This window comes from Propithecus coquereli, unplaced genomic scaffold (assembly GCF_000956105.1).
Source record: "Propithecus coquereli isolate 6110/MARCELLA unplaced genomic scaffold, Pcoq_1.0 Scaffold1, whole genome shotgun sequence".
Taxonomy (NCBI): Eukaryota; Metazoa; Chordata; class Mammalia; order Primates; family Indriidae; genus Propithecus; species Propithecus coquereli.
Genome location: NW_012133857.1, coordinates 11,679,478 through 11,701,699, shown reverse-complemented (window position 1 = coordinate 11,701,699; position 22,222 = coordinate 11,679,478). Strand labels below are relative to the sequence as shown.

Sequence of the window (22,222 nt, the reverse complement as noted above, 5' to 3'; positions counted from 1 at the left end):
GGGAAGAATGCCTGTTCATAGAATTAGATCACCTGGCCTTCTCAGAGTGCTGTCAGCCCAGAAGCATGTGTCGATTTCTGCCATAAAGCACCGACATCTGGGCATGTGGCCCGGTGGGCAGGGGGGCTTTGGACCAGCTGCCGCACTGAGTGATAGCAGGGGAGGGGTGGTGCTGGGGTCCTCTGGGCCTTAGTGTGCTCAGCAGTAGAGCAGGGGTGGTAGCAGGGCCTGTTTCACCGGTTGCTCATTATTCCGTGAACAAATGCCAGGAAATGCTTAGAACAATGCTGGGCTTGGGTCCCTGCTCAAAACACATGAACTTTCTGTTCAGGTACTGACCAGGTGCCAGCTCTGTGCTGGGCACCAAGTGCAGCCCTGAGAGTAGACGGAGGCTGCCCTGCCCTTCAAGTCACTGAGGCACCCTTGCCCAGCTCTGCTTTATCACGGCCTGTGTCAGTGCCTGGCACTGCCCTCTCCCCACCCGCAGAAGCTCAGCTAGGAAGTCAGAGCTTTTCGTCTGCTCTGTCACACCATGTCCCAGCACCAGTGCCTGGCGGCTGCTCAGCAAATATTGATTGATTGAAACTCATGCTGGATCGGAAGGCAGGCCTCAAAGAAGGTGCAGGTACTTAGAAACGTGTTGAAGTAAATAACGCAGGGTCATGTGAGAGAGAAGGGACTGTGTTACCCAAGATGGTCGTGGGAGGCAGGCTCAGGGAGCAGGTGACACTTGGCCTGAAACTCCAGCCATGAGAAGGTGACTTTCCAGGAGTGAGAAACAGTGCTCTTGGCACAGGGAGCAGCAGGTGTGCTCGGGGAGGCCTGCGGGAGCAGGAGGGGAGACTCCCAGGCCAGCGCAAGCGTTCAGGCTTTGTTTGGATAGTGAGGGGAGTGTGGGCTTTGACCCCGCATCTTCGAGCGATCGCCCTGCTGCCACGTGGACTGTGGGCTGGGGCTGAGTGTAGGAACCAGCGAGCAGCTCAGCTGTACTCTCCTTGGCCTGGGGGTGCTGCCCCTGGTGGAGAACAGCAGGCTGCAGGGGCTGCGGGGGTGTTTGGATTTTAGCAGTTGGATGATGACTGAGGAGGCTGCAGGTGTAGGGGAAACAGTCCCTCAGGCCTGGGCCAGCCAGGCCAACTGGGAGAGTGGGAACCAGGCCCAGGCCTGCCATTCTCCTGCAGCCCTGGAGCCCAGCCCCCTGCCCCCCATTTTCTAGCCAGGCTGGAACCTGCTCCCGGGGGAGGGGCATTTGCCGGTTGCCAGGTGCCCAGGTTCCGGCCGCACTAGCCACAGCCATGCTGCCCGTGCTGCCCTCGCTGCCCTCACTGCCCTTGCTGCTCCTGCTGGCGACGACTGCCCCCAGCCACGGCTGGTCACGGCCCCTCTGGTACCAGGTGGGGCTGGACTTGCAGCCCTGGGGGTGCCAGCCAAACAGCATGGAGGGCTGCAGGGCCAGTCTGGGCTGCCCTGGCTATTGGATGGACCTGGGAGCGAACCACATCTACCCTGTGGCTGGGGTCACGCTCACCACCACCATGATGATGCTGGTGATCAGCCGCCGGGTGCTGCAGCGGCGGCGCCTACAGGCCACCAAGGTTGAGGTGAGCACAGCTCTCCTCTGTCGCCTCTACTTATACCCAGTGGGCCTGTACCCTCTGCCCAGCCCTTCCCCTTCTGCCCATCCTGTGGCCTGTGGGCCTCCTACCCCCTGCTCATGCCCCGTCATCCCTGCATCTGTCCACATATCTCCATGGGACCCACGTCCACCACCTGTTAGTTCCTGACCCTTCCCCACACCAGTACCCTGCCCCATTTGTCCCCCTTCAGTGCCCCATTCTCATCCAGCCCCCAAGGGCCCCATGACCACCCTAGCCCACAAGAGACCCTCAGCAATCTTCCATCACTCTGTCCCCTTCCCATCTCCTCCGGGCACTGTCCTGTACCCTCCTCCCCATCTCCGTTGCTGCCCCTCGCTATACCTCTGCCTGTCCCTCCGCTCTCCCTCCTGCCTCTTGGTTCTATTCTCAGCACCCGCAGGTGACCACTGAACCCTGTGGACCCTGGAAACGGCAGGCCACAATCTCAGACCGCACTATACTGCTTGGAGTCCTGCACATGCTGGATGCCCTCCTGGTCCATATCGAGAGCCACCTACGGCATCTAGCCACCCAGCAGCAAATCCAAATAAAGGGGACTTCCACCCAGAATGGGTGACCTAGCACATGCCCGTCTTTGCCTGATGGCCAGTGGGGTGGGGATGGCCTGAGGCCCTGGGCCAGGGCGTCCCCTTTCCACTCTTGTCGCCAGCAGACCTGTCGAGGCCTTGGTGTCCAGATGGGTGGGCAGGTGAGGCCCAGACTGGCTCACACAAGGGGATCGTTCCTCCCTAGGGATCCCACCCACAAACACAAATGCTCCTGTGGCCTGACTGATACCAGGGGATCCCCAGCGTGGCAAAAGACCACTGGGGCAAACTTGGGGGTTCAGGGAGGGTTGCCCAGAGGAGGTGACAACCTGGCTGAGTCCTGAGGAGGAATGGGTGTGGGGAAGCGTATCCAGGTGGAGGTGTCACTCTGAGCAGAGGCCATGTGCTGAGCTTGGTACTCTGCACATGCTGCTGAGGTGGGCAGTGCCCAGTCTTATGGGGCCTCAAGTGCCAAGTGGGGGTCACAGGCTTCTCCAGTGCACAGGGGGAGCCGAGGAGGGGCCTGGTCAGCTGAGGACGTGGATTGGGGGCAATGGTGAGGCTGGAGCCAGACCCCGAGGGTCTCTGATAGGAGACTGAGAGCCCTGGGTCCCCACTCACTGTGGGGTCCCACCCACTCCTTTGCATCACCCACCCTTGTCCCCATCTCAGGGAGGTTTACAGGGGAGCTGTCCTCATGACTTTAGTCCTGCCACCAAAAAGGCATCTGGCTCTGGTTTCCTTCTTCCTTGGCCCTGTAAGCCACTTTTGCAGGGTGTCAACTGCTCTGAGTCTTCAATAGCAGCCACTCTGCAGATCCCTGGCTCCTGCCTGGCCCCCCAGCTCAGGCCCAGCAGCCTCAACCACCTTTGTTGCTACGGCAGCCTCAGACAAGCTCTGATGCCTCAGTGGTGCTTGCTCCAAGACCCCCGGAAGAGGAGTGAGGGCCAAACCTCCCCAAAGGGTCCTCACTCCTTCCTTCCTTCCTTCTACCACAGGTGATCCAGCATGAGTTGGGCCTGAGGCATATGCATTTTTAGGGTCCTGTTTTAAAAAAGACAACATTATGAATTCAAAAATAGAAACAGAAGTGAATTAAAATAATGAGAAAAGCTGGACACGGTGGCTTGCCCCTATAATCCTAGCACTTTGGGAGGCTGAGGTGGGAGGATCGCTTAAGCCCAGGAGTTTGAGGTTGCTGAGAACTAGGCTGACACCATGGCACTCTACTCCGGGCAACAGAGTGAGACTCTGTCTCAAAAAAAAAAAAAAAGCAAACAACTGAACACCCCTCCTCACAGCCCCCCACCGCTTCATATTAAAAAAAACAAAACACTTTTGTGCATTAAATGACACTATCAAGAATAGACAGCCCAAAAAAAGGGAATATGTTTACAAATCATGTATAATAAGAGATTAATATCCAGATAATATAAAGAACTTCCATGACTCAAAAAGGCAAACAACCCAGTTAAAAAATGGGCAGCCAGGCACAGTGGCATGTGCCTGTAGTCCAAGCTACTAGGGAGGCTGAGTGGGGAGGATCTCTTAAACTCAGGAGTTTAAGTCCCACTTGGGCAACATAGCAAGACTCCCTTTCTGGAAAAAAAAAAAATTTAAAAACTGGGCAAAAGACTTGAATAGATATTTCTCCAAAGAAGATATATAAATGGCCAATCAGCATACGAAAAGATGCTTAATATCACTAGTCATTAGGGAAATGCAAATCAAAACCCAATGAGATGCCAATGCATACTCTTCAGGATGGCTGTTTTTAAAAACAAAATGAAACAAAAACAAAATAATGAATGGTGAGGATGTAGAGAAATCAGAAGCCTTGCGCTTGCTAGTGGGAATGTGAAATATTGCAGCTACTATGGGAAACAGTTTGGTGGTTCCTCAAAAAGCTAACCGTAGAATTATCATATGATCCAGCAATTCTGCTCCTAGGTATATACCAAAAGAATTGAAAGCAGGGACTCAAACAGATACTTGTATGCAAATGTTTACTGCAGCATTATTCACAATAGCCAAAAGGCAATAAACTCAAGTGTCTATCAACAGATGAATGGAGAAACAAAATGTGGTATCTACAGACAATGAAATATATTATTCAGCCATAAAAGTCATGAATTTTTGATACACACTACAACATAGATAAGCCTTGAAGACATTACGCTAAATGAAATTAACCAAACACAAAGGGACAAATACTTTTACTTACATGAGTTACTTAGAATAGGCAAATTCACAGAGATAGAAAATAGAATCAAGGTTATCAGGAGCTTGGGGAAGGAGAAAAATGATAAGTTATTTCTTTTTTTTTGAGACAGAGTCTCACTCTGTTGCCTTGAGTAAAGTGCTGTGGCATCAGCCTAGCTCACAGCAACCTCAAACTCCTGGGCTCAAGCAATCCTCCTGTCTCAGCCTCCCAAGTAGCTGGGACTACAGGTGTGCACCATGACACCCGGCTAATTTTTATATTTTTAGTAGAGACGGGGGTCTCACTCTTGCTCCGGCTGCTCTCAAACTCCCAACCTCAAGCGATCCTCCCGCCTCGGCCTCTCAGAGTGCTAGGATTACAGGCGTGAGCCACCACGCCCAGCCATGAGTTATTTCTTAATGGGTACAGATTTTCTGTTTGGGATGATGAAAAAGTTCCGGAAATAGAGAGTGGTTATGATTGTACAACATTCTGAATGTACTTAATGCCACTGAATTATATGTTTAATAATGATTAAAGCACTATATTTGATGTTATGTATATTTTAGTAAACTTTAAAAAATAACATAAAAAGAAAAATATGGAAAAATAAACAGGTGAATGTATCAAATAAAATATTGAGTAAGAAGGTTAAGGTGAGTGCCAGAGCCCTCCCAGACAGAGCACAGCCTGCATGGACCTGGCACAAGTTTGAGAATCTCTGGGACAATAAAGGGACTTCAGAGATGGATGAAGAAAGGAGGCCTGGTCAGGAAATGGTGTTTCAAAATTTAGCTTGCAATTTAGGGGAAAAGAGGATATTTTGACCTCACGTCACTTCATATACCGAGTAAATTACAAAAGATCAATGAGTCACTGAAGACTGTTGCCAAATCGTTGCAATGGCCACTGCTTGCACTTGACATTTTAGTAACATTTTCTTTTTTGATCAGCTTCTTGAAACACATCCTTCCCTGCGTGCCTACAGCATGGCACTTCCTGGCTGTCTCCCTAGCCTTCCCTTCTCACCCCAGGATAGCAGTGGAGGTGGGGAGGGAGGATAGGGGACTGGATTTAGAAATTATTTGGAACAAGATTTGCTGAAGGACTGGGTGTGGATTGTGGGAGCAGAGTCAAGGATGACTCCTACATTTCTAGCCTGAGAAACTGGGTTAATGGAAGTGTCACGTACTGAGATGAAGGCAGTTATGGTAGGAACAGGTTTGTGAGGTAAAGTGAAGAGTTCAATTTTTTTTTTTTTTTTTGAGACAAAGTCTTGCTCTGTTGCCTGGGCTAGAGTGCCGTGGCATCAGCCCAGCTCACAGCAACCTCAGACTCCTGGGCTCAAGCGATCCTTCTGCCTCAGCCTCCCAAGTAGCTGGGACTACAGGCATGCGCTCACATGCCCGGCTAATTTATATATATATGTTTTTAGTTGTCTAGATCACTTCTTTCTATTTTTTAGTAGAGACGGGGTCTCGCTCTTGCTCAGGCTGGTCTCGAACTCCTGACCTTGAGCAATCCACCTGCCTCAGCCTCCCAGAGTGCTAGGATTACAGGCATGAGCCACCGCGCCTGGCTGAAGAGTTCAACTTTAGCCATGCTTAATGTGAGACGTCTGTTGACCATCCAGGGGAGACAGTGAGCATGCTGATGGGGATACAGGAGCTGTCAGTATATGTATGGACGGCACTGAAGCTGTGAGCTGGACAGGAACAAGGAAGGGAAGAGGTGTCAGGACAGAGCCCTGGGCCCTCATTGTGTAGAGGCAGGGTGGTGGGACAAGAACACAGAGTGGGTACTGCAGAGCCCCAGGGCCCAGGTGCCCACCCCAGAAGTAGCGAACATCCAGGAGGGTCTGGAAACACAGAAGCAAACAGGTTTATTTATTTTCCCTCTTTTCCTCACCAGTAGCAATAATAATAATAATAATTATTATTTTATCACTGCTAATAGTTATGTAACAATTACTATATGCCAGGCTCTGTTCTATACTTTATTTTTTTTTTTCCAAAGGGGATATGGAGGGAGGGAGGGACACATGTGCTTTAGCAGATTCTGTCAAACAGTTTTCCAAAGCAGTTGTCCCATTTTACCCTCCCACCAGAAGTGTTCAAGAGTTCCAGTTGCTCCAGGTCCTAGCCAACACTTGGGATGGTTAGCCTTTTTACTTTTAGCCCAGTGGTGGGTATACAGTGGTATCATTGTGATTTGAGTTGCATTTCCCTGATGACTAGTGACATGGCATATCTTTTCATATGTTTATTGGCCATTTGGTTACCCCTTTTTGCCCATTGAATTTTAATTCCCATTTTTGTTCTTAATAGTGAGATTAAACATATTTCTAAATGTTATTTGAATTTCCTTTTCAGTCAACTGTGTGTCACGGTTTTGAACTTTTCTTAATTGGATTTTATGGTCTTTTTATTATGGATTTGTAAGAGCTCCATCTATATTAGGGAAATTGACTTTTTGTGATATGATTTACAAATAGTTTTCCCAGTGTGTTTAACTGGTGTGTTTCTTCACAGACATTTTAAATTTTCATGTGGTTGATGTTGTTGATCTTTTCTACGCTGAAGTGATTGATTTAAAACATGAATCAGAGCCCATTACTGCCCACTGAATCCTCCACTGCCCCCACTCCCTGTAGATGAAGCGCTAGCCGCAAAGCATGGTCTATGAAGTCTTTTGGACCCCACCTCTGCCAGCCTCACTGACTCCATCCTCTCCCTGTTCCCCCAACGTCCCGCCTACTGTGCTCCAGCCTCAAGAGGCCTTCTCGTATCTTGAAAACACCAAGCTTGTTCCCACCCTAGGGCTTTTGCACTTGCCATTCCGTCTGCCTACATTGCTTTTCCCCAGATCTTCATGTGGCCCTCATCAATCAAGTCTTGACTCAAATATCCCCTCATCAGAGATGCCCCTGTTTGCGGAAAAAACAACTCAAGCTGTATTTTTCCTCTGTTCTCACACCATGACAACTTCTGTGACCAAATGTATGGGATTTTCCTACACACCAAACACCCAATCAGTTCTGCTGTGGACACCAACTAGGTGTCCCCCAATTCAGTTCTGACACTATCTACCTGGAGATAGCATCAGATCCCAGAGAGTGAGGGCCCAGTCTACTCTGTCTACTCTTCAGACATTAATTGCAAGTGTAGGCCTTTAAAACTTCAACTGGCTTCACATTGGGGTTCCCATGACCCCCTCTTTGAATTCAATTTGCTACAGCAGCTCACAAAACTCAGGGAAATACTTACATTTGCTGGTTTATTAATAAAGGATATTACAAAAGATACAGACGAAGAGATATATAGGGCGAGGTGTGGGGGAAGGGATATGGAGCTTCCATGCCCTCCTGGGGCGTGCCACCCTTTAGGAACTTTCACGTTTGGCCTATTCGAAAGCTCTCCAACTCTGTCCTCTTGGGCCTTTCATGGAGACTGTATTAGATAGACATGATTGACAACCATGTAGAAATGGGATTGGACAAAAAGGGTATGTTCTAATATGAACAGACTGAGTGGGCAAACCCAGGAAGGCCTGTCTGTTCAGATTCTTCTTGGCCTCTCTGTACAGCATTCCTTCCTGGAGGGTATGGGGCGGGACCCCTTCTGAAATGGGACCTTGTGACCTACCACCAGACAAGGCAGGTCAGAGAATTTCTTTATAGCCAGTTCCAAGACAGAAAGGCAGGGGAAGATTCCTGCCTTGGGGAGAGAAAAGAACAGGTGAAAGGAGGGCAGGAGAAGGTCACAGAGAGATATTCTGTTTTCTGAGGCCTGCTCCTGAGGCCTAAAGTGACTCAACATTATAATAAAAGACTGTAACAAGGGCTGGACTTGGTGGCTCGTACTTGTAGTCCCAGCACTATGGGAGGACAAGGTGGGAGGATCGCTTGAGGCCAGGAGTTCAAGACCAGCCTGGGCAACATAGTGAGACACTGTCTCTACAAAAGACTGTAACAAGGGCTATGGGAGTTATGAGCCAGGAAGAGTGGACAAAAGCCACTATCTATCATAGTATCAGAGCACCCCCCTTCCCCTTCCCAGGCTGTATTATAATTATTTTTTTTCAGAACCCTCATACCACCTGAAATGCTGTTATATATGGATCCTTCATTTGTTCCTTTCTGTGGCCCCAATGTATCCCTGGTACCTAAAACAGGCCCCAGAACATATCAGATGCTCAGTAAATATTTGTGTAAGAATGAATGAAAAGAGAAGGAAGAAAGTGTGAAAAAAATTAAACTGAATTATAGAAAAGAAAATAGAAGTTTTATACCTTTGGAGAGATAAGGACTTCCTAATAAAGTGGCAGAGAAAAATAATTCTCCCTGAAGAAGATGCATCTTAAAGCCAATCTTTCCCAATGCCAATCTGAATCAAGTCCAACTGGCTCATGATCCATTTCATGGTGAGGTTCACATTATTTGAGAACCCACTCTTGGAGAACCTGCTCATCCCCTCTGGACTTGGGTGTTTCATGTTCTTTTCCCTGAATCTAGTCTTCACCATTTCAGACATTTCACGCCCAGTAGGGTCTAGATAATGGCTTTATTTCCATGTTTCCGGAAAGTTCCAATCACCGCTATGTTATTCCATATACCAAACACTCAAGACTTTTTTTTTTTTTTGAGATAAGGTCTTGCTCTGTCGTCCAACTATCACCATAGCTCACTACAACCACAAACTCCCGGGCTCAAGCGATCCCCCTGTCTCAGCCTCCCAAGCAGCTGGGACTACAGTCGTGTGCCATCACACCTGGCTAATTTTTCTATTTTTAGTAGAGACAGGGGTCTCACTCTTGCTCAGGCTGGTCTTGAACTCCTGAGCTCAAGTGGCCTCCCAGAGTGCTAGGATTACAGGTGTGAGCCATGGCTCTTGTTTGGTTCTTGAACATTTTCCATTGTTCTATTATATTCTGTTCAATATGTGTACTTTATCCAGTCACAACATAAATGAACACATCCAAATGTTTGTTTTTGTATAATGACAAATAATTGTGTTAAAAAATCCAGAAATGTCACAGGCAAGAGGAACTTAAAGATACAGACAACTGAATATAATGTGGTATCCTGGATCAGAAGGTAAAAAAAGGAGAAAATCTGAATGACCTATGGACTTTAGTTAATAATAACGTACCAATATTGGTCCATTAACTGTAACAAATACGTCATGTTAGTGTAAAATGGTAATGGGGGAAACTGAGCATGTGTGTATGTGTGGGGTGTACAAGGGAACTCTGTACCATCCATTCAACTTTTCTGTAAATGTAAAACTGTTCTAAAAATTAAAGTTTAAAGAAAGTGGAAAGATGGATGGACAGCTTAGAAGATCCTATTTCATTTTATTTATTTATTCATTTATTTATTTATTTTGAGACAGAGTCTTGCTCTGTTGCCCGGGCTAGAGTGCCGTGGTGTCAGCTTCGCTCACAGCAACCTCAAACTCCTGGGCTCAAGCGATCCTCCTGTCTCAGCCTCCCAAGCAGCTGGGACTACAGTCGTGTGCCATCACACCTGGCTAATTTTTCTATTTTTAGTAGAGACAGGGGTCTCACTCTTGCTCAGGCTGGTCTCAAACTCTTGAGCTCAAGCAATCCTCCTGCCTTGGCCTCCCAGAGTGCTGGGATTACAGGAGTGAGCCACCATGCCTGGCCTATTTCACTTTATTTTTTATTTCAAAAGCATAATTTTAGCCCACAAAATATTACTCAACACATACCAAGCATCTTTCTTCTGATTTTTATAAAGATAGTTCTAAGAGTGGTTTTTGGAAAAATTACAAATATAGAAACAAAATAAACCATGTATACCTGTAAAAGGAAGCAGAATTTAGCGGTGTGCTTTGTTATTTCAAAAGTAACACATATTTTTTTGCAAAAATAAAAAAACTTTATTAAAAGTGTAAAAATGGTAGCTTCCTTTCCCTTCTCTGCAATCCATTTTCCAGAAGTCACCCAGCTGAAAGTTTAGAGTGTGTTCCTCTAGATTTTTTTTTCTGTGGTCTACTAGGAAAGGCATGCTATTTTTCCTTCTGTTTTGGTTTTGTTCGTTTTGTTTTTCAAACAAGGAACCCTATTTCACAAATTAATCTCTAAGTTGTTCCTTTTTTCTTAACAATATATAGTATTGTTAAACTCCTTCCAGGTCAACTATCTGAATCTACTTCATTCTTCTGAAGACAAAACTGACTTTCAGCAGCTGCTTCGTAATCCCAGGATTCTACGCTGGTGCTTTAACCCCTGGACTCGGACCCGCGGACACTTTGCCTTCCATAGGTGGAAGGGGGAGATAGACGCGAATGATATGCACAGGGACCATGCACGTGGGCACAGAATCAGCGACCGGTGTGGTGAATAGTCCCAGCTCCCGCCAGGGGGCGGCCGAGCGCCAAGTCTGCAGTACTGCGCTTGCGTCTCGGGCGCCATCGCGGCCACTCTACGCGTGCGCAGCGCGGTTTAACGCCGACAGGAGCTAGGAAATGGCGGCGTCCGTGGTCGCCCGGGTTGCTAGTGCTGGGGCGCAAGTGCTGCTGCACACTCGCCGCTCGGTGAGGTGGCAGCGAGAGAGCGGGGTTGCTGGGCGCAGGGCTTCGGGACACGGACGGGGTGCGGGCTGTTAGCGGTGACAGGTCGAGGTGGGGAGGACGCAGGGTCAGGGCTATCGGAAGGTCACCGCCGAGGGCGGGGATGGGTGTCTTGCCGCTGGCCTGGGTCTGGGGACGGGGGTCCCACTGCGGTCCTGGGAGTTGGTGAGCGAACCCCTTACCCAGTGTCACTCTCGGCCGTCGCCTTCCGCAGCCGGCCCTGCTGAGGGCGCCTGCCTTGCGGAGAACTGCAACCTTCGCCCAGGCCCTCCAGTTCGTGCCAGAGACTCAGGTTAGCTTGCTGGACAACGGGCTGCGTGTGGCCTCGGAGCAGTCCTCCCAGCCTACCTGCACGGTGAGTGGAGGGCGCCGTCGTGGAGGGGACCTCCAGATCGGGCCTGCCATCTTTTCCCAGGTTGGGGTGTGACCTTGGGCCTGAGTCTTAATGTCTATGCTTTGGGCTCACTCACCCCTTGATTGGCCTCATTCCCACGCCTTGACTTCATGGGGCAACGCTCATTATAGCCAACGTTCATTTGGCATATGATGCTCGCCAAGCAGGCTGCCAAATTCTTTTCCAGCTTTTTGTTAAAGATCCCGTATGAGAGAAGGGATCACGTCCCTATCTTATAATGAAGAAAATGGGATTCAGAGACATTAGGTGACTTGCAGGCGTCCAGGTCTGTCAGCCTCAGAGCCCAAGGTCATAATCTCTGGGCTGGACCATGGATGCTCTTTCTGAAGAAATGCATTTGAAGAGTGCAGTGAAATGGATGATTTTCCAAAAAATACAAATCCTTAAAAGTGACTCAAGGATAGAAATCTAAACTAGATATATAAATAGGTGAGAAGATTCCCAAGAAATCCTCCTCTCCTCCCTCCACCAGCTCTCTCAGCTCCAGGGCCAAGTGTTTTTATTGGCATTCTTTGAGTTTTCCAGGAACAAATAATGTGCTATCATATAAGCAGTTACTGAACACAAGGAAAGGTGGTGGGCAACTTCCTTGTTACATGGCACCTATTTAAACCTACCCAAAGCCTGTTTTGAAAGCTCAGTAGAGAATGTTATATCTCATGGACTCTAAGATCCCTAGATTCATCACTGTGTTCCAGTGCCAGAGAGAGAATCCTGCCAATTTTAATCAAAGGTCACTATAGATTGTAAAATGCATCTTGTTTTCCAAGATGTTAGATGAACATGTGAAATGCATGTTCATCTAAGATTGTATGACATACAGTGTGTACATCAATATCTCTTAGAAAGTATTTTTCTGGATAGAGCTGGAACCCATTCTACTAAGTGAAGTATCCCAAGAATGGAAAAATAAGCACCACATGTACTCACCAGCAAATTGGTTTCGCTCATCAACCTCTAAGTGCACATACAGGAATAACATTTATCGGGCTTCGGGCAGATGGGAGGGGGAAGGAGGAGGTGGGTATATAAAACATAATAAGTGTGATGCGCTAAAAAATTATTAAAAAAAAAAAGATTTGGAAAACTTAAATCAGCTGTAAACAAACATAAATTAAAAGATTAGACCATTGTGACTGTGTAGGGTGAATGGTTGCTGTGAAACAGCAACCAGGAGGCTGTTAAGATTAAGATTCTCTCATTGGGTGCCAAGGGAATACTTGGCACTGTTTGGTGTCCAGGTCTGATTAAAAACTTAAAATGCTGCGTGCAGTGGCTCACACCTGTAATCCTAGCACTTTGGGAGGCCAAGGTGGAGGATAGCTTGAGGCCAGGAGTTTGAGACCAGCCTCCACAAAAAAGTTTAAAAATTAGCTGGATGTAGTGTCCCATGCCTGTAGTTTAAGCTACTCATGAGGCTGACACGGCAGGATCGCTTGAGCCCAGGAGTTTATGGCTATTATAGTGAGCTATGATCATGGCAGTACACTCCAGCCCGGGCAATAGTGAGACCCGGTCTCTAAAAGCAATTTAAAAAATAAGATAAATAAATAAAAGTAAAAACTTAAAGTGTTAATGGAAAGGTAATTCCTTTTTTTGTTTTTTTGAGACAGAGTCTTGCTCTGTCACCCTGGCTAAAGTGCAGTGGCGTCATCATAGCTCACTGCAACCTCAAACTCTTGGGCTCAAGCAGTCCTCCTGCCTAAGTCTCCCAAGTAGCTGGGACTACAGGCATGTGCCATCAGAAGCCAGCCAATATTTCTATTTTTTGTAGAGATGGAGTCTCTCTCTTGCTCAGGCTGGTCTCGAACTCCTGACCTCAAGTGATCTTTCCGCCTTGGCCTCCCAGAGTGCTAGGATTATAGGTGTGAGCCACCACACCTGGTCAAGATACTTCCTTAATATGATAAAGTATGCAGTGTCTAAATAGTCTCCTTCCTTAATGGTGAAAGGATAAAAATCATCACCAGAACAAAGACAGGGCATGATTTTTAGGAAGGAGAAAATAATTTATTATTGTTTGCAAATGATATGAATTTCATTTGGTACACAGTTAGAAGTGTCCCTGGGTATCCTTGGTAACCATTCAGGAAATAGGGCAGGAAGGAGAAGTGATGTATTGCGACATGGCAGTCATTTGGCTGGCCCCTCATACCCCAGGCACAGCTGTACCTCTAAGCACAGGGGTCCTGCTGGGGAGCTCTCCCCTACCCCGGGACCCATGAGCCCATGCCTGGGGCTTGTGTTGCGTCACTCAGGGTGGGGTATGAGTGGGGCTGGGGTGGTTTGTTAACTTTGTTGGCTTATTGTCTAGGTGGGGGTGTGGATTGATGCTGGCAGCCGTTATGAGACTGAGAAGAACAATGGGGCAGGCTATTTTGTGGAGCATCTGGCTTTCAAGGTGAGGCTCTTGAAGTCTGTGTTTCCCCTGGGCTCAGGGCTGCCTGTTGTCCCTCCTGAGGATGAAGGTCAGAAAAATTAGCCTCCTGATTATGGGCCTCAGTTGGGGGGTGATCTCTGGCTGGCCTTTATGAAAGGAGCCACTTGGGCTTAACCTCTCCTGAGTGAACATTTTTCCCATGAGCCCCTGCATGAGGCCCCCCAGATCCAAGAAAACCCAGGGAGCCACAGAAGCCCTGCTTTCTACCAGAGAGGCCAAGCCTGTGTTGTGTGCATGCATACATGTGTACTTATGGAACACACAGATGTGCATGTGCATCGTAACAAACCCACAGACAGGTGTGCATACTTGCCTGTGAAACGTCCTGCTCTGGTGGAATACCTGAGCAACTGTTGAAGAGACCCATGTTTTTTAAATGAATGAAAAAATTGGAGAAAGGAGTAGGGGTGTGTGAATCTCGAACGGGCAGCCCAGCCAGCTGCAGCATCACAGATGTGTGTATAGATTTAACATGTATATTCGTATGTGTGTATACCATGAGACAGCACCACTGCCCCATGCACGTGGGACTAGGGTTGTGTCCCACAGAGGTAGCCACTATCACACACATACAGTCATATGAATGGCATGAGAAACAGAGGGTTGCATCACTTCAACACAGGTGTGGGCTTACCTGACCATGGCTGTCAGTAAGGAGTAGGGGTAATGACCTTACCAGTCATTGGTAAGCTGTTACCAAAACTCTAGACTTTAGGCAACACTTGCTTTGGCCATGCCCTTCTGTACTGGCTGTCTCCATTCTGTTGGCCCATATGCTGTGGCCTCAGTCAGCTCAAGGCCTGCTTAGTGCTTGGTAAGCACAGACTCTGGGCCCTATATCTCCAGAGTCTGCTGAGGGAGATAACCTGTAGACCAGTGGTCCTGCAGGGTCTTTAGCCTATGAGGACCAGGCTTCCTGGGCTCCGATATGGCTCCTGATTGGTTCTGTTGATGTCTGGTTCCAGGGAACAAAGAGTCTGCCTGGCAATGCCCTGGAGAAGGAGGTAGAGAGCATAGGGGCCCATCTCAATGCCTACAGCACCCGGGAGCATACTGCCTACTACATCAAGGCACTGTCCAAGGATCTGCCAAAAGGTAACACCTGGACAAGGGGGCAGGGACAGAGGGGTAGGACTCTAGGGGAGCAGAGGATAGGCTCCCAGGAACCCCTGGTCTGGCCACAGAATTGGATTACCCTTAGGGCCATGGTCCCCAACCCCTGGGCCGCAGACTGGTACTAGTCTGTGGGCTGTTAGGAACTGGGCCACACAGCGGGAGGTGAGTGGCAGTAGGTGAGTGAGCAAAGCTTCATCTGTATTTACAGCTGCTCCCCATCATTCACATCACTGTCTGAGCTCTTCCGCCCCCACTTCCGAGGTCTGTGGGAAAATTGTCTTCCATGAAACTGGTCCCTGGTGCCAAAAAGTTTTGGGACCACTGCCTTAGGGTATAGCCTTGCAGCAGGGCAACTGGGAGTGGACAGCAGGAGATCCAGGCCTGGGGGTTTTTTGTTATCATTGGTCTCCAGTGGCCCATCTGGCACCTAAGTATGTCCTCCTTGCATCTAGTTGTGGAACTCCTGGCTGACATTGTGCAGAACTGCAGCCTGGAAGACTCACAGATTGAGAAGGAACGTGACGTGATCCTGCAGGAGATGCAGGAGAACGATGCATCAATGCGCGATGTGGTCTTTGACTACTTGCATGCCACAGCGTTCCAGGGCACACCTCTGGCCCAGGCTGTGGAGGGGCCTAGTGAAAATGTCAGGTAAGAGTTGCCTGGGCTTGTGGTGGAATGCGTGCCCCCATTCTGGCTTGGCCAGACCCCTTCCAGATCATGTTTTTAGTTGGCTGGCTGCCTGTGTTATTTATTTTCCTAACTCACACAATTGGAGATGGTTTCTACATTGCCGTGTGGTCCCTGTGAGTCTTTTCAAGTCTTCACTTGAATGTTGGGCTTTATTTTAGGATATGTTTCCATGTGTGTCCTCACACTCCAAGGGAAGGGAGCACCTGGGTATCCCATCCATGTGGCTTCTTGTCCCTGGTTGGGGATGGGCTGTGAGAGCTCTGTTGCTGCCTCTTGAGAGTCCCACAGTGTCAACTTGTACCCTCCTCAGAGAGGACCGTGAGCCTGTCTTGAGATCAGACATGAGACGGGGCCAGATGAGGGCTGTCTTCTGGGCCCTGGAGGCATGGGTGGCAGAGAAGGGGGAAGGGGGATTGAGGCGTGTGCTAGAATCTGCTCTTCAGAGATGCCATGCCTCTCCTCATTTCTGCCTCCTCAGCCCCATTTGTGCAACCCAACTCACTCTAGTTTGGGAGAGGTGTTGACCCATTGGCCAAATGTCTTATAGGAAGCTGTCTCGTGCAGACTTGACCGAGTACCTCAACAGGCATTATAAGGCGCCTCGCATGGTGCTGGCAGCAGCTGGAGGTGAGTAGTGGGTTCATTGAAGCCGTGAACTTGTGGGCACCAACCTTGGGTTTCAGAGCCCAGGTCTCCTTGTTCAGACCATAGGGGACATTCCACCCCCCGGGAACCCTGTTCCTACCCTGTCCTTGATGGGAGTGACCTTTCTCCTATGCTCTCTGAGGTAGGGTAGGATTCTACCCTGTTGCCACCACCGGGACTGGTCATATAGGGATGCTCTTTCTCTAGCACAGGGCTCAGGTATTTCTTAGCCCCACCTGGTCCTAGGATATTTAGTTTGTGGGCTGGGAGCAGGGATATAGGCCCCTGGGCTTGTTCTTTGTGGCCTTGCCATTTGGTGAACCAGACATTGGATCTGTAGTGGTACATGCTTGATAGACTGGGAAGTGCTGTGAAAGGAAGGCACAGAATGGCAGAGGAGATTTTAATGGGGCACTCAGAGTTGTAGGATAGGGGTGGACATTTTTAGACATATATCATTTGAATAGAGGCCTAAAGGGTGGTGGTTGTTACTTAGGTGGCATGGGGGACCGGAGCAGAGGGGAGTGTCTTGGCCTGATGTATGTTTTGTATGTTTTAAGTTTTGCTCTGCTGCTGTGTGGGGCCAGAGTGGAGGCAGGCCAGCTGGGGAGGGGCTATGGCAGGTCTCCAGGGCGAGATGGCAGGAGCGAGGCAGAGAAGTGGATCGACTCTTTTTATAGATGGAAGCCCGATGGGAGTCTGGACATGGGTGGGGGACTGGGGCCAAGGATGCTTCCCAGCTTGGGGCCGTGGCAGTTGGGTGGGTGAGAAAGACAGATGGGAAGAGCACAACTGGGGCTTTGAAGCCAGGGAACCTGGGGGCCTAGAGCAGTGTGAGCTAGAGATGCCTCGGGATTTGTGGAGTCCTGGTAGGCCTTGAGTCCACGGCAGGAAAGAATAAAAGGCCAAGGCAAGTGACAGGCTGCCCACTGTCACAGTGCCACAGGGGGCTCATCTTGTGGGGCTGAGGCAAGGTGTAGCAAGGGGTCCTGAGGGCATGAGTTTGTAACTTGTAAATGCCCCCAGCTCTCAAGGGACCGCAGAGCTAATCACAGGCCTGCAGTAGTGCCTGTTTGTGCCCTCTCACTTGCCACCCCCTATAGGGACAGCAGCCAGATCTACTTGAGGTGGGGCTAGAGGGACAAGGTGGGCTCTGTGCGTAGGGAGCGCCAGTCTTTTCCCTGATGTAGGTGAGATGTTGCTTCTAGGGTGAGAATCAACACTTGTGTCACATGGCAACCCATTTTTAAGCTTAGAGTGCTGCCTCTCTCCTGTGGCTGAGGCCATGGGAGCTGTTTGGTCCTGAGGTACCTGTCCTGCCCATGAGGCAGGATCTGCCTGTGGAGGATCCTCTTTCTTCACCCTCATGTCCTGTCTTCCTTCTGGTGTCTCCTGCTAAGACAGGACATGGAGGTCCTCTTCCTGTCTGTGATTCCCCCTACTCTGTGCCTTGGACCCTGGCTGGCCAGTAACACCACTGTCTGTCTTGGCAGGGGTGGAGCACCAGCAGCTGTTAGACCTTGCCCAGAAGCACTTCAGCAGCATCTCTGGGACGTACGCAGAGGATGCCGTGCCTACTCTCAGTCCGTGCCGCTTCACTGGCAGCGAGGTGTGCTGCCTGGTTGGCGGGGGTGGTGCCCTCAGCCAGGGGCCTGTGGGAGGACCGTTATGTGCATGGTTATCCTGGTAACCGCAGAGATGTCTCAGGAGTTGGGAAGGGGTCCTGTCGCTGCAGCCTCTTGAGCACATGTGTTCACATGCATACATACACACTCCACCCACGCCTGCCACCCTTTCAGTTTGCCAGGCAGTCTGGCTGTTACTCAGCCTATTGTATACTCTTTCAGATCCGCCACCGTGACGATGCCCTGCCTTTGGCCCATGTGGCCATTGCAGTAGAGGGGCCTGGCTGGGCCAACCCAGACAATGTGGCCCTCCAAGTGGCCAATGCCATCATCGGTCACTATGACTGCACTTACGGTGGTGGCGTGGTGAGTGCCAGGAGTGAGCATGGGACCTTGCCTTCTGGGAAGAGTTTGCGGGGCTGCGTGCTCCTGTGCTGTGGGGGTCAGAGTGTAGGCCACAGACAAGAAGATGGGTGCTGACCACCTTTGCCCTTGGCAGCACCTGTCCAGCCCACTGGCTTCAGTTGTTGCAGCCAAGAAGCTGTGCCAGAGTTTCCAGACCTTTAACATCTGCTATGCAGAGACTGGGTTGCTGGGTGCACACTTTGTCTGTGACCGAATGAGCATTGATGACATGATGTTCTTCCTACAAGGCCAGTGGTAAGTGCTAGCCCAGTACTACCGGGTGGGATGGGGGCTTTGACCAGGGTAGTGGGAGGCTAAGAGAAAGCACAGTGTCTCTTAGATGAACACCACCACAACCCCCACCCCCTGCTTTAGGATGCGCCTGTGCACCAGTGCCACAGAGAGTGAGGTGGAGCGGGGCAAAAACATCCTCAGAAGTGCCCTGGTGTCTCATCTGGATGGTGAGTCCTACAGCCCTGTGGGGAAAAGGGTAGAGTGCATCCTGGTAACGACAGCAGTGGCTGCCTCAGTGTGGCCACCACTTCTAGCCAGGGTTGGAAAGGAAACCACTGAAGATCATGCCATATCCCACTACCACACCCTTAGAGATGCAGGTGGGGTGGACCAGGTCAATAGCCCTTCACCGTAGGAACAGGTGGTTGTAGAAGAGAGGGCTGTGGTCCAGGCGCGGTAGCTGACACCTGAAATCCTAGTGCTCTGGGAGGCTGCGGTGGGACGATTGCTTGAGTTCAGGAATTTGAGATCGGCATGAGTAAGGGTGAGACCACATCTCTACTAAAAATAGAAAAAATTAGCCAGGCATGGTGGTGCTCACCTGTAGTCCCAGCTACTCAGGAGACTAGGGCAGGAGGATCACTTGAGCCAGGAGTTTGAGGTTGCTGTGAGCTAGGCTGATACCACCACACTCTAGCCTGGAAAATAGAGACTCTGTCTCAAAAAAAACAAAAAAAGGAAGAGAGGGCTGTGATCTGGGGTCAGAGCCAGGTCAGAGAGGTCCTCGTCAACCTGAGGCTGGAGGTTGTTTGGGTGCCTATGGGTCTAGGATTGGCTTGGGTGGATCTCTAAGCCTTCCCCCACCCTCAAAGGCACTACTCCTGTGTGTGAGGACATCGGACGCAGCCTCCTGACCTATGGCCGCCGCATCCCCCTGGCCGAGTGGGAAAGCCGGATTGCGGTAACATGGGCCCCTGGGAAAGGTTCTGGAGTCTTGGCCTGGCAGACCACTGGGAGTGAGAGTTAGGGCCTAATGGAGTGATGACTGCTCCTGTAGGCACCTCTGGTGTCCTAGGCAGCTGTCACCTGCAGGGGTGGCGTAGTCAGAGGACAGGGCACTGATGGCTATAGGGATGGGTGGGGCCCATAGTCTACAGTGGGGAGACCCCTGCTGCCTTTCCCCTCTGGGGTAGGGGGACAATTCCACGGTACATGTGGAAGATCTTGGTCAGCTGGAGAATGTTGACTGGCCAGGGTGGTGCCCAGGTGCCTGTCAGCCAGCGTGCCCTCTGCTTCGCCCTGCAGGAGGTGGATGCCAGTGTGGTACATGAGGTCTGCTCCAAGTACCTCTATGACCAGTGTCCAGCAGTGGCTGGATTGGGTGAGTGACCTAGAAAGTCTGCTCCTTATCTTTTTCCTGAGGCCATTCTCTTGGTCTCCCCTTGTGCCTCTTCTTGCCCACACCCCAGCCTACACTGAGAGCAGCAAGTTAAGGCCCCAAAAGGTTCTCCCCAGTAGCCTGGCTGCCAGGGAGTTCTTGCTCAGAAAACCTGTCCCAACAGCTCCCTGACTCCTTGCCAAGGTTCCTCCATCAGTGCCCCACACCCGCCAGGTAACGGGCATCTCTCAGTGTAGGGTGGGGCTCCAAGGGCCTGAGCGTGAAGGGACAGGCTCAGCACCCCTGGGGGAATGTTCTCTTCCCTCTTTCTACTCAAGGCCTGTCTTGTGCTGCTCTGGGCAGCAGCTCTGAGCTGGGTGCGGCACAGGGCCAGGTGTCCCTGTACAGGCCAGGTACCCCGCCCTGACGCCCCACCTTATCCCCACAGGCCCCATTGAGCAGCTCCCAGACTACAACCGGATCCGTAGCGGCATGTTCTGGCTGCGCTTCTAGGCAGGACGCCTGTGCTGGCAAGAAGGCGTGGCTGGGGCTCAAGGTCCCCCCACCACAAACATACCACTCTGGCTCCTCAAACTTGTGCTTTAGGTTACCACCAATAAAGTCCTCTGCTGAGAATTGTGTTGTCTATCTTTTGGCATTGGCGTGGAGTCCACTGGGCAGTAGATGGGGGAGCAAGGATTTCCCTCCTGTTCAGCATCCCCTGGATCCCTCAGCCTTCCCACAGGCTGATGTGTTCTCGGCCAGGGGCAAGCGTGGGGGCAGCAGCACAGGCCGGCCGGAAGCCTTTGATGCCTGTGGGGAGCTGAGCCCAGATGTTTCCACTCAGCCACATAGGGGGACATTCCTCAGCTAGCCTGTCCCAGGAGTGGGGCGTAGGCGTCCACAGGAACTGCAGACTTAGCCTTTGCCCCGGCAGGGGTCCTAGCCTGGAAACCCTGGGGGTTCAGGTGGGAAACCCCTCACTGTGGTCCCTCACAGGGACCCTCTGGTGGTCTCTGGCCTTCTGGGATGGAGCAGGAGGGGCTGAGGGCTGTTCCTGAGGATGCCTCCTTGTCTGTTTACTCTGGATTCTGGAGGAGGATAGCCTGAGGCATAGTGTTCCCATTGGTTTATAACTGCTGCCTGGACAGGCAGGGCAAGAATCCTTTGCCTCCGCTGACTCAGGCTCCAAGAATATCCCTGAGCTCAGTGGGGCCCAAGCCCCCTCCCTCGACTAGGTCTGTCCCAGGCAAGTCCTGAGCTGCTGGCTTAATGATCCCCTCCCCATTTTCCTGAGGCAGCCAAGACCTGGTGGAGCTCTCAGCCACCTAGTCCCTCTGTTACCTCTTTTGGGCCCTGGTCCACAAGGCAGGTGGGCCCCTCTTCTTGCACCCTCCAGTTCTTCCAGGTCAGGTTCCTTGGGAGCCCAGTTCTCCTTTGAGGAAGTTGCTGTTCGGCAGTTGTGAGCAGGGTCCTGGGACACGGTTCATGTGCAAGAGGACGATTCAGAAGTCCCCTAGCATCCTAGCGTGGAAGTAGCCCAAACAACCCTTATCACTCGCACACTGCCCCAGTGCCTTTCCCTCATCATTTGCTGCCACAGATTGTCTATTAGGAGACATCTGTCAAGAGCCTTCTATAACCAGGACTGAGGCACTTGGCAGATCATCTTCCTACTCTGCTGGGGAGAATCTGCTGGACAGTGCAGAACCCTGACAGGCCCAACCCTGGCTGCTTGGAGAGATGTAGCACCCAGGCAGGGGGAACAAGTGCCGAGTCTGGTGCCCCAAGTTTGAGCTCCTGGAGGATGAGGCTTGATTGCTCTTTTAAGCCCCATGCCTGACCCTCAAAGGCTACAGGTGTGCTGGACGTGAGAGAGCTCGAGTTGCTGGGAGTGATCTAGTCCTGACCTACCTTGTGCACCAGGCCAAGGAATTTGGTCTTCACCCGGGAGGCATGTTGGGGAAGTTCATTGGAGGTTACTGTGAAGAGAAGTGACTTCATCAGAACTGAAATTTAGCACTGGGACTCTCAGGCTGTGTTTCTGTGGCAGTCCTGGGGAGCCGTGCTGTGGCAGAGCAGAGGTCATGGCCACGGGAAGAGCTGGAGTGGGCTGCAGGGCCACAAGCAAGACAACGTTCCCAGTGGGGCTGGGAGGCCCCAGGGAGGAGTGGGTTGGAGGAAGATGACCTGCCATGGTTCTGGTGAGGAGTTGGAGGTGTTCAGGACACAGTAGGATGTGTAGGGCTGGAACCTCGAAAATAGGCCCTGGTTGGAGACACGTGTA

General features: G+C 50.7%; 2 protein-coding genes across 2 annotated transcripts; both read left to right on the top strand.

The window, feature by feature from the left end:
• Nucleotides 1-1,295: 1,295 nt before the first annotated feature.
• On the top strand, nucleotides 1,296-2,214 carry TMEM89 (transmembrane protein 89). Its single transcript, XM_012638917.1, has 2 exons — nucleotides 1,296-1,601; nucleotides 2,029-2,214. Exons 1-2 carry the CDS (start codon nucleotides 1,296-1,298, stop codon nucleotides 2,212-2,214), a joined length of 492 nt encoding a protein of 163 aa, XP_012494371.1.
• Nucleotides 2,215-10,753: 8,539 nt separating this feature from the next.
• On the top strand, nucleotides 10,754-20,571 carry LOC105824355 (cytochrome b-c1 complex subunit 1, mitochondrial). The gene is made up of 13 exons (XM_012661813.1): nucleotides 10,754-10,948; nucleotides 11,199-11,339; nucleotides 13,714-13,800; nucleotides 14,805-14,934; nucleotides 15,408-15,606; nucleotides 16,196-16,275; nucleotides 17,787-17,902; nucleotides 18,141-18,284; nucleotides 18,418-18,578; nucleotides 18,699-18,784; nucleotides 19,430-19,518; nucleotides 19,863-19,938; nucleotides 20,384-20,571. Exons 1-13 carry the CDS (start codon nucleotides 10,880-10,882, stop codon nucleotides 20,446-20,448), a joined length of 1,443 nt encoding a protein of 480 aa, XP_012517267.1. The 5' UTR covers nucleotides 10,754-10,879; the 3' UTR covers nucleotides 20,449-20,571.
• The last annotated feature ends 1,651 nt before the right edge of the window (nucleotides 20,572-22,222 follow it).

Bases quoted from the DNA above. Each gene is read 5' to 3' on its own strand.
- TMEM89 (XM_012638917.1), top strand. From the start codon at position 1,296: ATGCTGCCCGTGCTGCCCTCGCTGCCCTCACTGCCCTTGCTGCTCCTG. The intron at 1,602-2,028 runs GTGAGCACAGCT...TTCTATTCTCAG, and splicing joins TACAGGCCACCAAGGTTGAG to CACCCGCAGGTGACCACTGA.
- LOC105824355 (XM_012661813.1), top strand. From the start codon at position 10,880: ATGGCGGCGTCCGTGGTCGCCCGGGTTGCTAGTGCTGGGGCGCAAGTG. The intron at 10,949-11,198 runs GTGAGGTGGCAG...CGCCTTCCGCAG, and splicing joins TGCTGCACACTCGCCGCTCG to CCGGCCCTGCTGAGGGCGCC. The intron at 18,785-19,429 runs GTGAGTCCTACA...CCACCCTCAAAG, and splicing joins CCTGGTGTCTCATCTGGATG to GCACTACTCCTGTGTGTGAG.